The sequence below is a fragment of the Mesoplodon bidens genome, assembly GCF_964165515.1.
Source record: "Mesoplodon bidens genome assembly, chromosome: X".
Lineage (NCBI taxonomy): Eukaryota > Metazoa > Chordata > Mammalia > Artiodactyla > Ziphiidae > Mesoplodon > Mesoplodon bidens.
Genome location: NC_138163.1, coordinates 3,180,019 through 3,195,473, shown reverse-complemented (window position 1 = coordinate 3,195,473; position 15,455 = coordinate 3,180,019). Strand labels below are relative to the sequence as shown.

The following is a 15,455-nucleotide window of genomic DNA, read 5'->3' as shown; positions in this document are numbered from 1 at the left end:
GAAGAGGAGCCCAACATCAGCTTAAACGCAGGAGATGTTGAGAGTGTTGGGGGAATCTAGCTTTTGTTTCACTGCTTTTACCTCAGAATTTCTTCAGGACAGTTCTATTCTAGATTAGTTTGCACCTTTTGATTTTTAAAAAATTACGTTCATCTTTGTGTCCAAATTCTGAAAAACGCTGTTTATTACTCTTATTGCCTTAGCTGTGAGAGCCCACTTCTGTAGTGTTCCTAGACCCCCATGGGCCTGAGATTGGGCATTTTATTTATGTGACTCTCTTCAGGCTTCTAAGCAAGACTGGAGCTGAACAAATGTTTTAGTTTTCCAGAATGTGAAAGAAGATTCTGGAAATTAACAGAGCAGTGAGCTGTATGTCAACCCTTGGCAACAGTTGGCAACAATTGTAGAATTTATCATTTGAACAGATGATTATGTACCCAGGAAAGAAAGAAACCCGTTGGGAGTATTACTGACAGACTGTGTAACTGGTAACAAGCCTTTAACTTGGAAGGGGGTTATAGGGAAGGGGAAGGGGTTTGAAGTAGTCTTAATCGGCTAAGATATTGTAGTGAAACTGCTAATGTAAAATTTAGCGTAGATAACAGTTACTTCATAAAAACCAGTTGTATTGGTGAAAGATGGAAGAGGTCTGTCTTTACAGGGGCTCAAGCTTATTTGATCCAGTAATTGGATGGGATTGGTTAAAAAGTTAACATACCTGTAGGCTGAACTAACAAAAGTATAATATAACATTATATGATATTATACTATACTGTACTATACAATACAATATGGCCAGCCAAAGTGAGACTCATTCTGTACAGCTTCCAAGTGTCAAATTGGGACACACTGAGAGATTTTATGCTAATATATGCGAGAATCATCAAAAATCGAATTAGAGCAAGTTGTTGACCAGCCACACATGCCCGGTTCCATTTCATGCTGTCACTGGTGATGAACTGGGGAAATTATTTAAACTGCGGTGTCGTGACAAGATTGTGTCTGTTCTGTGATCTCAACTGTGGAAACCAGACAAAAACTATCTGTCGAAAAGAAACCAGAAAGAAATACACCAAAAGGTTTAGTACTTGCAATTGTTGCACGGTGGAATTACATATGCTTTTGTTTTCCTCCTCCCACTTGGTGTGAGCATACATTACTTTTGTAATTGGGCGACACTTGGCCAACTTTATTTATTTCGTTTTCATACAGCACTCCAGAGGCCAGGGATTAGCGCGGAGTGGGTGAATAAAATGCCCATTTGACACTGACTGCTAATCTTTTTCTTCTTCTACCAAGTTTTACATAAATATTTTGACCAATTGGCCACATCATTTAGTCCAAGTTTAAAAACAAGCAGTTAATGGCAGAAAACATCATATAAAGCAAGCCATTTGGGTGGTTATGCAGAAGCCTCAAAACACAGTCATCACAGTGTATCTCAAAGTCCTAAATAAGAACATTAATTGTGGATTCTGCTGCAAAATGCGAATGTTTCTCATGTGTTTGACAAAGAGCCGCCATCTCACTGGCCTTTTGAAGTGGACACCTGTGTGGTTCAGGTATGTAAACACTGCAGTGGGAGCACGGCCTGCCTCGGGAGTCAGCTGTCCTGTTTCGTCAGGTGTCAAGGGCAGCTTCCCTGCCCCTGATGTTCCGGGCAGTAGACGCACCATGGTTTTTGGACTGTCACGCGGCCTTCTTCCCCTGGGCGTCCTTTGGGGCCTCCCCCCTCCACTCTGAAAACTCTTGTTGGATCCCCATTGCCCGCAGCATAAAATCCACTCTCCTTCACGTGGCAGAAAAATCCTTCTGACTTCCCTTGCCTCGACTCACACCGCCTCTCCCCGTGCTGTTGTCCAGCTGCACAAAGCCCCAGCCCTCTTCCCAGCACCTGAGGCCCTTCTGGGCTGTTTTCACTGTGCCTGGAAGCCCTCTCGTCCCTCAGAACCCACCTCAAAAATCGTGTCCTCCCTGGAGGCTTCCGCCGAAGGCCTCACTCCTTCTCTGTGTTCATGTCCCCATGTTCACACTTATTGCTGGGAAACTTCCCCTGCCCACTGGCTCTAAAGGTTCCCAACCCCTCCCCCTCCTCCTTTCCCCCTTTCATGTTTGTTTGTTTCTCCTGAGCACTTGCCACTGCCTCCTATTTTGTATATTTCACTGCTTTGCCTTGTTCCTGTCCATCCGAGGCCAGGGATGCTTTGTGTCTGTTGGCCGCCGAGCCGTGAGGCCTAGGATGGAGCATGGCGCGTGGCAGGGAAGGAATTCAGCCGTATTTATTTGTCACACTCTCTGGCCTTCACTAGTGGCGAGACCTGGTGGTCCTGAACACCACCGTTGCGTTTGGCATTGAGAAATCCCATAGCCGCCTTTTGACCTTCAGGGGTTTGGCTTGCGTTCGATCTCGTGACTCCAGTGGGGCTATTTAGGCCTGTAATACTCTGTCATCTGTGGACTCCCCGGGGGCAAGACCGCTTCCAGTTTCCCTCGCAGGAATACTTCGGGCCCAGGTGCTGTGGTGGGTGAGAAAGACAGATTGACCCTTTGTTCATTCATGCGGCCGTATCCTTATCCCAGAAACACTCACTGAGCGCCCGGGTGAGTCTGCCACGTTGCCGCGTGCGCGACACGGAGACGAGCATGTGTGGCAAAGCCCACGGCGGGTGCATCGTTCCATTAGGTTACAAGGGAGAGGCGGGTTAACTCTACACTGAGTCACAGAATGCCTTGTAGAGGAGGTGATGTTCCAACCAAGTCTCGAAGATCGGGGACCGTTTCCTGGACAGGAGGGCAGGAGGGAGGAGGCTCCACAGGGCGCTTTTGCACGTTGCTTGTCTAGGGCTACGGAGGGACCCTGTATACTGCGGCAGTGGCCGAGGGATGTGCTGGAGCGGGAGTGTGGAGGGGAAGGGAGGAGACGAAGCTGGAAGCCTCGCCAGCCTCTAGCATGTCATCAGTCACCATTCAGCAGTGTGTGTGTCACGTGGGGAAGGGCACATGCGTTGCAGGAAGGGAGGTTGGGTCGCAGCGTGTGTGACAGATTGGGGGAGGGGGAGACTGGAGGCAGGGAGACCACCAGGAAGTGATCTCCGTTTTCCAGGCAAGCAGGTCCTAATCCAGCCCACGTTGCAGTAGAAAGGAGGGAACAGCCGTGAGCCAGGCAGGAGGATCTGGGTGGCATTTGGAGTTGGGAGTCCAAGGGAAGACAAGTCGACAGTGATCCCTGTGGTTTTGGGCTTGAGTGGTTGCAGCTGCTCCCATTCGTGGAAATAGACATCACAGGAGAAGGAGTGGGTTGGAGCTGAGCCCCCGGGAGACAAGTCTGAATGTGCAGACTTACAGCTGCGTGAGTGCGAAGTGGAAATGGCTCAGGAGCCATTGGAAACACGAGTCTGAAGGCGCTGAAGTGATGAGCGTGCGGGTGTCCGTAACAGCCGGGTCTAGCCACAGGGTTACCTGAGGGGACCAAATGACCAACAGAGATGCGGCTGCGGAGGGAGCCTCGGGGGGCCTGGCTCTCCGGGGCGGGGAGAGGAAGAAGCCGCAGTCAGAGCAGAGGACAGGCTTGTAAGATGAGGCTTTGGTGGAAGTGGGGAGAAGAGCGAAATCTCTAGAAGGAAGGGAGTAGACAAGGGAGTGAAATGTTGCAAGGTTCAGTGAGATAAAGAAGGAACAGAGGCCCCAGAGGGTGGCCATGGGAGGCGGCTGGGAGCCCCGGCGAGAACAGAGGCTGTGCAGATGGCCCCTGTCTTGCTCTTGCTTCCACCCCCCCTTCCACTCCCTGGTGGAAACTTCTGCAGCTCCCAGGCCCTCAGCACACTTCTCTCTATTCATTCTCCCCACGGCTTCCTCCACTTCCCGGCTGCACTCGCTTCTCTCCAGTTAGCACTGTGTGTCAGCAAAGCTCCTTAGGGCCTGCCGAGCTCTTGCCCACACACTCAGCCTGGCTGACGGCAGCTGCTGGGCAAAGCAGCCACCGCCCGGCCCCTTCCCTAGTCCGCCCAGCCCGCTCCTGGTTTTCTAGCACCGACCTTTCTTCGGGCCCCAGCTTCTCCTTTCTCACTACCTGCTGGAGATCCCTTGACTTTCCACCTGGCATCCCAGGTGCACGGCTGAGCCAAAACTCTCCTGCTTTTTCTCCTTGCCACTTCCTTCTTTGGGTCTTCTTGCTTCTCTTGATGGTGCTACTCTTCTTCTAGTCACCGTGGAGTCACCTCCTCCCCCCTCCTCCGTTCTCCTCTGCAGTCTTCATTGTCCCATCCCTGCCGGCATCTTCTCCCCACTGCGTTCTCTCTGGCTCCCACAGACATTCTTACAGACATTCTCCCCGCCCCCCACTTGGAAACTCTCAGTGGCTCCTTTCCTCCCTCATTTCAGATTCCTCAGTGTTCTTGGTCCTCTGTAGCTCAGCCCTGAGTCGCCTCCCCACCTCTCTTCTCTGTACACCCCGCATGCTGGCACAGGTACCCTACTCACTGTTCCCTAAACCGGCCCTCCGCTTCTCTGCCCTGGCTGTTTTCTCCACTAGAACTCATACATATTCATCCCCACCCATCTCTGCCATTCACACCCCCACTTTTAAAAACATTATTTTGGGGCTTCCCTGGTGGCGCAGTGGTTGAGAGTCCGCCTGCTGATGCAGGAGACGCGGGTTCGTGCCCTGGTCTGGGAAGATCCCACATGCCGCTGGGCGGCTGGGCCCGTGAGCCATGGCCGCTGAGCCTGCGCGTCCGGAGCCTGTGCTCCGCAGTGGGAGAGGCCACAACAGTGAGAGGCCCACGTACCACAAAAAAAAAATAAAAAAATTATTTTGAAATATTTAACATAGAAACTTTGTAAAGAATAACATAAACATCTGTGGATCTACCCCGCAGCTGAAGAAATCCTTTTCCCCCCTCCCCATCAGTGGTAGATACCATCTGAAAGTTCCTAGGTCTCACTCCCGGTCATTCCACAAACCCCTCTTTAAAAATAGGATGGAGTTCCAGAGATGCACAGATGAGCAGATGATAACCCTTAGGACTGCTGGGGGGATGAGCAGCGTGTCGTGTATACACTTTTCATTATCTGACCGTCGGAAACAGTATGTCCTTCCTGGATTAAATTCAAGGAGAAATTTGTCATTAGGGTTTCCTCTAAGAGATAGGACCATAGTGATTTCATTCTTTAGGCAGAGTATTACCTAAAGGTTCTTGAATACCATCCAAGACCCTCTTTAAGGACAGAACACATGTTAACTTTTACTGGGTAAAGGTATTTCTGTGAGGGCCTAGCAGGCTGGGGTCTGTTGACTTTGCTTTTTGATGATTTACCAGTGCGGAGATGGGACTTGGAGAATCAAGGTGGATGGATGGCCCTCGTATCTGCCTCTCAAATATCTGGTTCTGAAATGAGCATTGGGCAGGTGCGTGGTATCATGCCACCCAAGAGCTGGGCATCTCACCTGAGTGGCAGACCTGTACTGCCTCCCACTTTATTACAAGCATGAACAAAAAGGGTTCCTATAGTATTCTTCTTTTCAAAAAAAAATACGCTGGAAACTTTTCAACATTGTCCTTTTTTAGTTCCTTCTGTCTAATGGAGTTAGCACCTTTTTTCATTTTAAAAGAGGTGAACTAGTGCTAAAAAGACTATAATAATGAAACATCCTAGAGTGTGTGTAAGTAGGAGCGTCACTGGGAACGTAGGATTTGTACTATAGGTTTTCTTTTAAATTTCAGTCTTAAATCGTCTCTTTATTTTGCTGCTGAAAAACGACTGAGATCTTCAGGTTAAAACAGTCCCTGCTGATACCCCAGGTCCCCTTGCCCCTTGTTGCCATCCATTCCCAATTTGCCAGTCACCAAGCTCGAGAGGCTGTGTGCTACTGAGCCCTCCTGTTGAAAGCCACACAGTGGATTTAGGTAATTATTTAGCTCCACTACAAGTTCGGGCTTTCAGACCTCAGAAAGGGGCTCGTGGCTGCTTTGGCAATTCTCTCCATCTCAGACCGAGTTCTCCTCACACTCCCCACCACACCAGTGACAGACCCCTCTGAGCTCCTTTGCAGACCTCATCTCTTGCTTTGTTGCAAAGTTAAAAGTCATCCTTGCTGAGCTCCCATAAATTATTTTCCTCCTCCTCTGCCACCTCAGAGGAAGGAACTAGATGTCTTCTTTTACAAAGGGAGCCTTTCTGCTTCTAGTCCCTCTGGAGCCCTAGTGCCCCACCAGTTACTCTGTGTCTTACATGTGTGGTTTTCACTGGCTCTCCAGCCCGCAGACCTGCTCAAGTCTCTTTATTTTAAAACACCTTCTTGCATCCCTGCTACCCTGATACTACAATACTATCCTCTTTCTTCCCCTTCCTTGCTAGACTTTTTAAAAAATGAGTCCACACACACTGCTGCTGCTTCCGGACTGTTAACTCCTTCACCTCGTGGTCTGGCTCCTGCTCCCTGTTAAAGCTCTGCTTTGATTGCTCAATTCTGTAGACCTTGGTAGACTCTCAGCTCTATACCTTCTCTGCAGCGATCAGTCAGTATTGCTGGTTACTCCTGCTTTCTTTGTCCTTTTCTCCATGCGTCCTTTTGCCTTTATTGCAGTTCATTTCTCCTTCCCACCCCCTAAATGTCTATTTCCCCTGTCCTTACCCTCTTCTTTCTCACTTGTCAGTTGCTTTCCAACTCTATAGCGCCAGACCTGATCTTTCATCCTTTATTCACTATTTGAGAGCCTGCTGTGTGCCAAGCACCATGCCAGGCACTTGGATAGAGTGGCATGCACAACAGACACGGTGTCGCCCTCATGAAGCTTTTGGTTCCGGGGGGACTGACAGACATGAATCAGATAATCACACCAGGGTGTAACAACAAGCTATGCTAAGTATTGCCTGGGAGCAGTGCAGGAGGGCAGTCGTTTGAGGAGCCTGGGAAATTGACCTGAGAACATGATGCTTGACCCATGGTCTGAAGAATGAATAGCAGTTCCCTAGATGCTTGGCGTGGGCTGGGTCAGAGATAGTAAGCTGAGAGGACAGCACAGGAGAGGACCTGGGACCAAAGGGAACATGAAAAAGTGATGGTGTGGCTGGGTTGGGGGTTGGGAGAACAGCAAGGGATGAGCAGGAGATGGGGGTAGTGGCCAGATGACCTAGCCCTTGTAGACCCCGTTAAGGATTTAGGTTTTTAGAGTCGAGCAATGAGAAGCTTTGGAAATGGTTTAAGCAGAGGGATGGTAGCATCACATTTACTTCTGTAGAAGATGACCTGGGCTGCTGTGCAGTAGGCAGATTGTAAGGGAGCAGAAGTAGATGCAAAGAGAGCCCTGCGTCTATTCCAGTGGCCCAGAGAAGTGGCTGGTAGAATTGGAGAGGCGCAGACAGATTCAAGATGGATTTAAGAAGTAAACATGGAGATTGGATTAAGGCTAGTGGAAAAGGGAATGTCAAAGATGACTTGTAGGTTTCCAGCTTTTGTCACTGGACGGATGGAGTGCTAGCCACTGAGACAGGAAGATGTAGTTTGGAGAGAGAAACATCATGCGCTTAGTTCTGGGCATTTTGAGTTTGAGGGGCCTTTGGGATCTTCCACTTCTGCATTTCCAGCTGTCTCCTGGATATCTGTACTTGATTATCAGTCAAACCAGGGTGTTTATTTTTATTTTTTTCACTTTATTTTATTCTATTTTTTAAAACATCTTTATTGGAGTATAATTGTTTTACCATGGTGTGTTAGTTTCTGCTGTATAACAAAGTGAATCAGCTATATGTATACATATATCCCCATATCCCCTCCCTCTTGCGTCTCCCTCCCACCCTCCCTATCCCACCCCTCTAGGTGGTCACAAAGCACCCAGCTGATCTCCCTGTGCTGTGCGGCTGCTTCCCACTAGCTAGCTATTTTACGTTTGGTAGTGTATATATGTCCATGCCACTCTCTCACTTTGTCCCAGCTTACCCTTCCCCCTCCCCATATCCTCAAGTCCATTCTCTAGTTGGTCTGCATCTTTATTCCCATCCTGCCCCTAGGTTCCTCATGACTTTTTTTTTTTTTTTAAGATTCCAAACCCAGGGTGTTTAGGCACTCAAACCCAGTGTGTCTGAAATTCACAATGTGAATCTTTCTCCAGAACCCCCTGCTATGCCCTTCATGTCTCTTGGTGGGACCACCATTGTCCCAGACACTTGGGCCTGCCTCTGTGATGCTTCCCCGTGGCTCACCTCCTTCTTTTGCTTTCCACCTCGGACACTCTCCTCTTTCAGATCCGCATGGTGATCCTCTCACTTGCACTGAAACATTAGCTTCCGGGACTGCAGGGAATGGGTGGACCCTCCCTGTGCTGGTGCGGAGAGCTCAGCGCTGCTGGATGCATCTGCATGCAGCAACATTATGTCATTGCACTCCTCTGCCCAAGACACATTTCCTAGATCCCAGTCACCCTGATTCAAGCCCTGGGGATTCCCTTGCCACCTGGTCTTAAACCTGGCCCATTTGGTTTTGTTTTTGTTTTTTTAAAATAAAATTCCCATGCTTCCCACACGTGTAGCCACTGTCACTGTTACCTGGTTTTGGAAGGCCAGTCTCCAGCTGCTGTTATTCCACCCTTTAAGGATCATCTTTAACACTGCCGTCACAGCAGAACCATCCTGTGACCCCATCCGTAAAAAATCGTCCTGCCCTCTCTGACCTCCCGATCCACTTCATCTGGATTTTTTAAAATGACTCTTGGCACTTACAACCTAGCATTGTGGCTATTTGCGTACATGTGTCTCATTTCCCAGACTGGGCCTTGAGCTCTGTGAGGGCAGCACCTACATCTTATTTCTCTCCGTGGTCCCTAGCATCCAGTAGTTTCTGTTACTCAGTATGCACTCGAGAGAGAAGGCAAAAGATTGCATCTTTTAAGCTGTTACATTTACTTCTCAGCTATTTTAGATACGTACAGGTACAGAGGAATGGATTTTGAGTTAGAATGGACCTTTGGGAATCTTTAAATATTTAATGATACTTAGATAGTGATGACTCAGGTTTCTAGAGAGTAAGGCTAATTTTCCTATTCCTGGATCTTCCAGTTGGGCTCGCTGGGTTATCTGATCTTGAACCTGTCATTCGGGGAGAACGTGGCAGGTTAGCCTCATTAGACTGTGGGTGCCTTTGGTCAGGAGCTGGCTGGTTCTCCTCGGTGTCCCATTTTCTGCCTTGTGTTGGGTCAGGGTAATCAGAGCTATAGGAATTTTCTCGCTGCAGGGACAAAGAACAGTAAGGTCTCACTCACTTCTAATCCTTCTGCTTTTTAAATTTGCATTCTTGCTTCCATCTTGATATGAGGATATCAGACTTTTATTTATTGTCTACTCTATGTATTTTTAGGTACAAGTCTGATATTTAGGAGTACAGTTGAATAGACACTCGTAAATTTCAATATAATCTAAGCATAGTAACAGACTGCTTGATAGTATTTTTTATTATTATTATTTTTATTTATTTTTGGCCGCATTGGGTCTTTGTTGCTGCGCGTGGGCTTTCTCTAGCTGTGGCGAGCGAGGGCTACTCTTCGTTGCGGTACACGGGCTTCTTATTGTGGTGGCTTCTCTTGTTGCAGAGCACGAGCTCTAGGCGTGCAGGCTTCAGTAGTTGCGGCATGTGGGCTCAGCAGTTGTGGCTCGCCGGCTCTAGAGTGCAGGCTCAGTAATTGTGGTGCACAGGCTTAGTTGCTCCAGGCATGTGGGATCCTCCCGGACCAGGGCTCGAACCCGTGTCCCCTGCATTGGCAGGCGGATTCTTAACTACTGTGCCACCAGGGAAGCCTGATAGTATTTTTTTAATATATATTTTTTTAATTTTGTCTGCACTGGCTCTTCGTTGTGGCCTGCAGGCTTCTGTAGTTGTGGCGTGTGGGCTCTAGAGCGCGCGAGCTCAGTAGTTGCAGCACGCAGGCTTAGTTGCCCTGCAGCGTGTGGGATCTTACCCTGGGATTGAATCAGGGGTCAAACCTGCGTCTCCTGCATTGGAAGATGGATCCTTAACCATTGGACCATCAGGGAAGTCCCTTGATAGTTTATTTTTAATAACTAGATTATATTGAGAAGTAAATACACTATAATATGCAGCTACATATGTACATGGTTACTGAGTAGTGTCTTTAATCTCTAAGCATTTGGAATTCAGTCATGGAGTGAGGGGTCTCACCGCATGGTGCCAGCTAAAAGATGCCTCCTTATAGGTACAAACAGAAAGCCCTGTAACTACTTGCTACAGCATACTGATCCACTGTATTTGCAGAGCACAGTTATATCTTTCACATACTAAGATATTCTTTGCTATAATAATAATAATAACTTGCATTGTTATCTAGCTACCATGTACCGGGCACCATGCAGTTACTTTAAGTCCATTATCTCTAATCATGCCTATTTTACAGGTAAATGTGGCTGAGAGATACAGTAACTTGCCAAAGTCATCCAGTTAATAAATGTCAGAACTCAGATGGAAGCAATTTTGTCCAACTTCAGAGTTTGTGCTCTTTTCTCTACACCACGATAGCCATACTCTCACACTTTTTAAACTTTATTTTGAAGTAATTATGTACTCTCAAGAACTTGGAAAAATAGTCCAGAGAGTTCCTGGGTACCCATCACCCCACTTCTCCAATAACTGCACTGCTTTCTCAAAACCAGGACATTCAATGGCACAGTATAGTTAACTAAGACTCTGTACTTGACTTTCACCGGTTTTTGCATGCACTCATTTTTGGCGTGTTTTTGCATACAGTTCAGTGACATCTGATGCCATGTGTAAATTCATGTCACCACCACCAACAGTCAAAATATGCGACTCTTCTGTTGCTAGTCCCTTTGTAGAACTCCCTTTGTAGCCTTTATGCTCCCTTTATAGCCACGCCCTCCTTCCGTTCAGCCCCGGCAGCCACTTCTGTGTTCTCCAGCTCTAAAACTTGGTCATTTCAAGAATGATATAAATGGAACCATACAGCACCTTTTGAGACTGGCTTTATCCACTCAACATGATGCCCTTCAGATTCTTCCGGATCGTTGCATGTATCCATAGTTCATTCATTTTTGTGGCTGAGCAGTATCCCATGGCATGGATACACCACAGTCTTATACTTTTTTAATTTCTAGAACACCCATGAGCTATATTTATATTTTGTGAAGAGATGCTTAGTTTGTTGTATTGTGTTTTAAAGAGAAGGATTTAAAGTAAAAGAAGAAATTAACTTTATTTGTATTCCCCCCAGAGGACATCTTTTAAAGAATAAAAACTCAACAAGCAGCTTTTAAAATATTTGTTAGCAAAGTCATCTAACAAAGCATTAAAGAAGATATTGGCTTAAAAAATTTGTGTAGCCCTTTCTATCTCTGTCCATATGAATATATATTTTACATTATTGTAGTCACAGTGTATTTTGTATGCTGCTTTTTTGCACTTAACTTATTTTTCCATGCACCATAATTATCTTAGTAGCTGTGTGCTTATTCCATCAAGTTGACTAATTTCCTTCACCCCAATGACCACCTCTGGCTCTGTCGAGCATCTTCACACATGTAGCTTTTCCTCCTGTTGCTCCACAGCTGTAAGATAAGGTCTTAGGAGTGCAATTATGGAGTCAAAGGGTAGGACCATTTTTATGGCTCTTTTGATGTGTGTTCCCAGACCTTGGCTTGAATCTCAACCCTTCCCTGTAGTTACTAAGCCATTTACCGAAGCTTTTTAAGGCTTTGGTTATGACATCAGGAAATGGGAATACTTCACCTGTGTCCAGAATGGTTGTGAGAATGGTACACGCATTGGCCTTTTGTGGTACCCAGCACAGCTGATGTAATCCGCACACAGCAGCTGCTGTTATCTTGGTGTGACAATCTCGGTACGACTTTACTGACATTATTCCGTCCTTCGTGCCAACAGCCCTCTGGACCCCTTGAGTCCAGCGTTGGGTAAGGAGCTATGGAGAAGCATTGTATGCCCTCAGGCCCTTCCTTTGGGAAGAGCACCCATGCCTAAGATAGGCACCGCTTCCCGATGTTTGGCTTCCAATGGGGGAATACAGATGTGGAAGTTCACGACAATGAGACTTGAAGCAGGTGATGTAACACCAGTCCGAACCGAGTGCTGCAGAACTGCAGAGGAGGGAGTGGTCAACTCTGATCTAATGGGAAGCGGGGCGTTGTTGGAGAATGTTGGTAGTTGGGAAAGTCAGATCATCCTAGGCAAAGGGAACACCGTGCACAGAGCCTCTAGGCCTAAGTGTAGACAAAATGTTTGGAGAATGGTGAAGACGTCTACTTAGTTGGAGCGTAGAATGTTGTGGGACAGCAGCCCACAGAGACAGGTTGGGAGCAACGTCCCAGGGCCCTCGAGTTGTGTACCTAAAGAGTTCAGGCTTTATTCTGCAGGCAGTGCAGAATGGCACACATTTGGGGATGGATTTTGGTTGCATAACTGACTATTTTCATGCTTGCTTTTTCATGTGTGATCGCTATCATGTTTTTATTCCTAAAAGGTGGTAAAAGGGCCAAGGTAAAAATGTCCTGAAAGCACATGGGTTTTTGTTAAAAATATGTTTTTGATGTTTTAACTGTACTGACAGAAATACTGACTTGTGTCTTTTTGTCCATTACAGGATTCTGCTCTAATACTTGATGTTCCTCTGGGTGTGATCTCAAGAATTGAAAAAATGGGAGGCGCCACAAGTAGAGGAGAGAATTCCTATGGGCTAGATATTACTTGTAAAGTAAGAGATTCAGTACTTTCTTACGGGAAAATAGGCACGTTAGCGTTGAATGATAAGTAAAAAGTGAATGTGGGTTTAAAAGAAAAATCAAAGACCCTTGTTTATCTGAGGCCCTGGTGTGGTTCTCCCTTCATGATCAAGCGTTCCAGAACCTCCTGGGGAAAGAGTTCCTATGAAAGGGACCTGCTGTCGTCCTTAAGTGTGAGAACCCGAGCCAGTCAATTGGTTTGCTTGACTGACTAGGAAGAAAACTTCATAAATCACATTTCACACTTCTTTGTTTTTGCACAAGTCTGCTCCTGGTGTCCCTTCGGGTGATGTGTTTCCAGCCAGACACCTTCACATCGTAACAGGAAGGAGAAATACAGGAGATTTTTCCCTCTGTGAAGAGTCTGTGTTCTTACCTCTCACAGCCCCTCCCACTTTTGCTTAGATGGTGTTCAGAGATGGTGGCCTCCTGTTATGTTTCGGCATGGGGAACAGCAGAGATTTAGTGATAATAGCATTCAGCCAGTTATAATAGTAACTGTTTACTGAGCATCTCTGTCGGTCCAAACAGGTACTAGGGGCTTTGCATTAAATCCTCAGGGCAGTCCTCTGAGATGGACAGTGGTGTCCCCATTGTATAGATGGGGAGCCTGAGGCTAAGAAGAGTTTGGTAACTTAGCTAAGATTACCCAACAGATGGCAAAGTTGGAATCCAAATCCGGTGAGATAATCATTTTGCAAACGACAGAATAAACCTTCTTTCAAGAAAACTTCCTTCTCAGGTATTCTGTATCAGAAGACTACAGTGCCCAGTCCTAGGAAGAGCTAGAAGGGGTTTGGAGGTCATCTGTCCCAGTGGTTCCCACAGCTAAATATGCATGAAGGGAACCTGGGAAGCCCTCTTTGGGTTGACAAAGGTAAAACTTTGGGTTCTACCCCAAATCCCCAGATAATCTCTGAAGGCTGGGTCCCAGAGGCTGGGACTCTTTCAAGTATCTGACCATCAGTCTAATGCAGGGGTCAGCAGACTTTTCCTGTCAAGGGCCAGAAAGCAAATATTTTAGGCTTTGTGGGCCAGCAGGATCTCTGTCATATGTTCTTCTTTGCGTTTTGTTTTTTCTCAACCCTTTTGAAATATAAAAAAAAAACAGTCTTAGCTTGAAGACCACACCAAGACTGACTTGGGCTGAAACTTGCTGACCCCTGGCCAATCCGAGTCCTTCATTCTGTGGATGGGAAATGAGGCATTTGCTCAACGGGCTTCCTTGCCTATGGGTCCCCGAGGAGCTGATGCAGGAGTCAGAATCCCAACCCAAGTCTCCTTTTCCTGGTCTTGTGCACTGTGATTTCTTAAAGCCAATCTCCTGTACTTTTGTTTGGATTATGAAGATAATACCTTTTTGTCTCCAGTTTGTACAAGGTCAAGACTAGTACACTCTTATTAGAAAACAAAGGATTTTGTCATGATGAGACTTGAACTGAAATTCTTCCTCACTCCCCACCTTGGCTTGTTTTTGTTGTTTTTGGTTGAATCCAAGCTCCCTTAATGCCTTATCTATAATTCCAGCTACTGTCTACCCTTTTGGGCCTAGAAATGTGGGGATTTACTTTGAAGGAAGGTTTTTGCATTTTGCATAAAAGAATCCATGGGAGGAGAGTGTTACATTACAGTACTCCAAGGAAAATGCTGTTTTGATGATCTCAAAGTGACTTTCATTCTAAGCAAGTTGAAAAAAATCCTATTTGTTGCCTTATCAATGGGAAAAACTTGTATTTAAATGTTAATCCCCCCAAATTAATAAGACAAAGCACACTCTTACCCTTTGACTGTTTACTCTAAGAACAAAGGTCTTGGGAACAACTTAGCAGGCATAACTCTCAGATGTTACATATGTATGTTTCTTGGAATTAGTGTCAAGCCCAAAGACAATGGCCTAGAACAGTGTTGTAGCCCAACCTTTTAACTCAGTTATCTCCCTGGAAACACGGATGTTGAGAGTTGAATTCCGTTTTCTCAGGAACAGACCTGAAGGTGACAGAAAGAGAATCTGCTGCAGTGGGGCAGAGACTTGCCTCCTGTCTCCCGTAGGTCCCCTTTCATCTGCAGGCAGTAACCACAGTACAACTGTGCTGCTTCACCGACACAAGAACGTAGAACCCCTACAAATTTGGCTTCACCAGGTCCGTACATGGGGATTTCTGCTTGCCAGTGGCACCTTGCACATGATGGATAGAAGTCCCAGTGGTTGTCATCTAGCAACCAAGGAGAAGGTAGCTCCGAATATATGAATTCTTACCCACCAGGCCCCATGCCATCCCCTGCTGACAACTCAGAGCTTAAAAAAAAAAAAAAAAGCAGAGCCAAACCATCCCACCAGGGCTGTTGCAACTGGGGTGTGTTTACTCATTTGTTATCACGAGGCTTGGCTCAGCGCCGAGTGCCCCAATTGCTAAACACCAGAGGTCTGACTGCGAGATTCTTCTACCATGAGGCTCTTTCCCAGGTGTCCTTCCCTGATGGGTCAGTCTCTAGGAGACCAGGTGCAACTTACCCCTCAGTATATGCTCATATTTCTGTTACAGATTTGGTGATCTGCCACCTGTGAGTCATTTGCCTTTTCCACTTCATTTTTCTTGTTGGCAAGACAAGGTAGTGATTCTTTCTGTCCTTTAATTACATCTGAATCAGATGGCCACACGAAGTCGCTTGAGTCACTTGTACTTTGGCACATCGAA

General features: G+C 46.6%; 1 protein-coding gene across 3 annotated transcripts in view; it reads left to right on the top strand.

The window, feature by feature from the left end:
- Positions 1–15,455, top strand: part of MTM1 (myotubularin 1) — a 98,835-nt gene that overhangs the window by 30,734 nt on the left and 52,646 nt on the right. For all 3 annotated transcript variants that reach the window (XM_081221465.1, XM_081221464.1, XM_081221466.1), the window contains exon 5: positions 12,621–12,731. In XM_081221465.1, the coding sequence (XP_081077591.1) occupies positions 12,621–12,731 (111 nt within the window). The remainder of the gene's footprint in view (positions 1–12,620; positions 12,732–15,455) is intronic.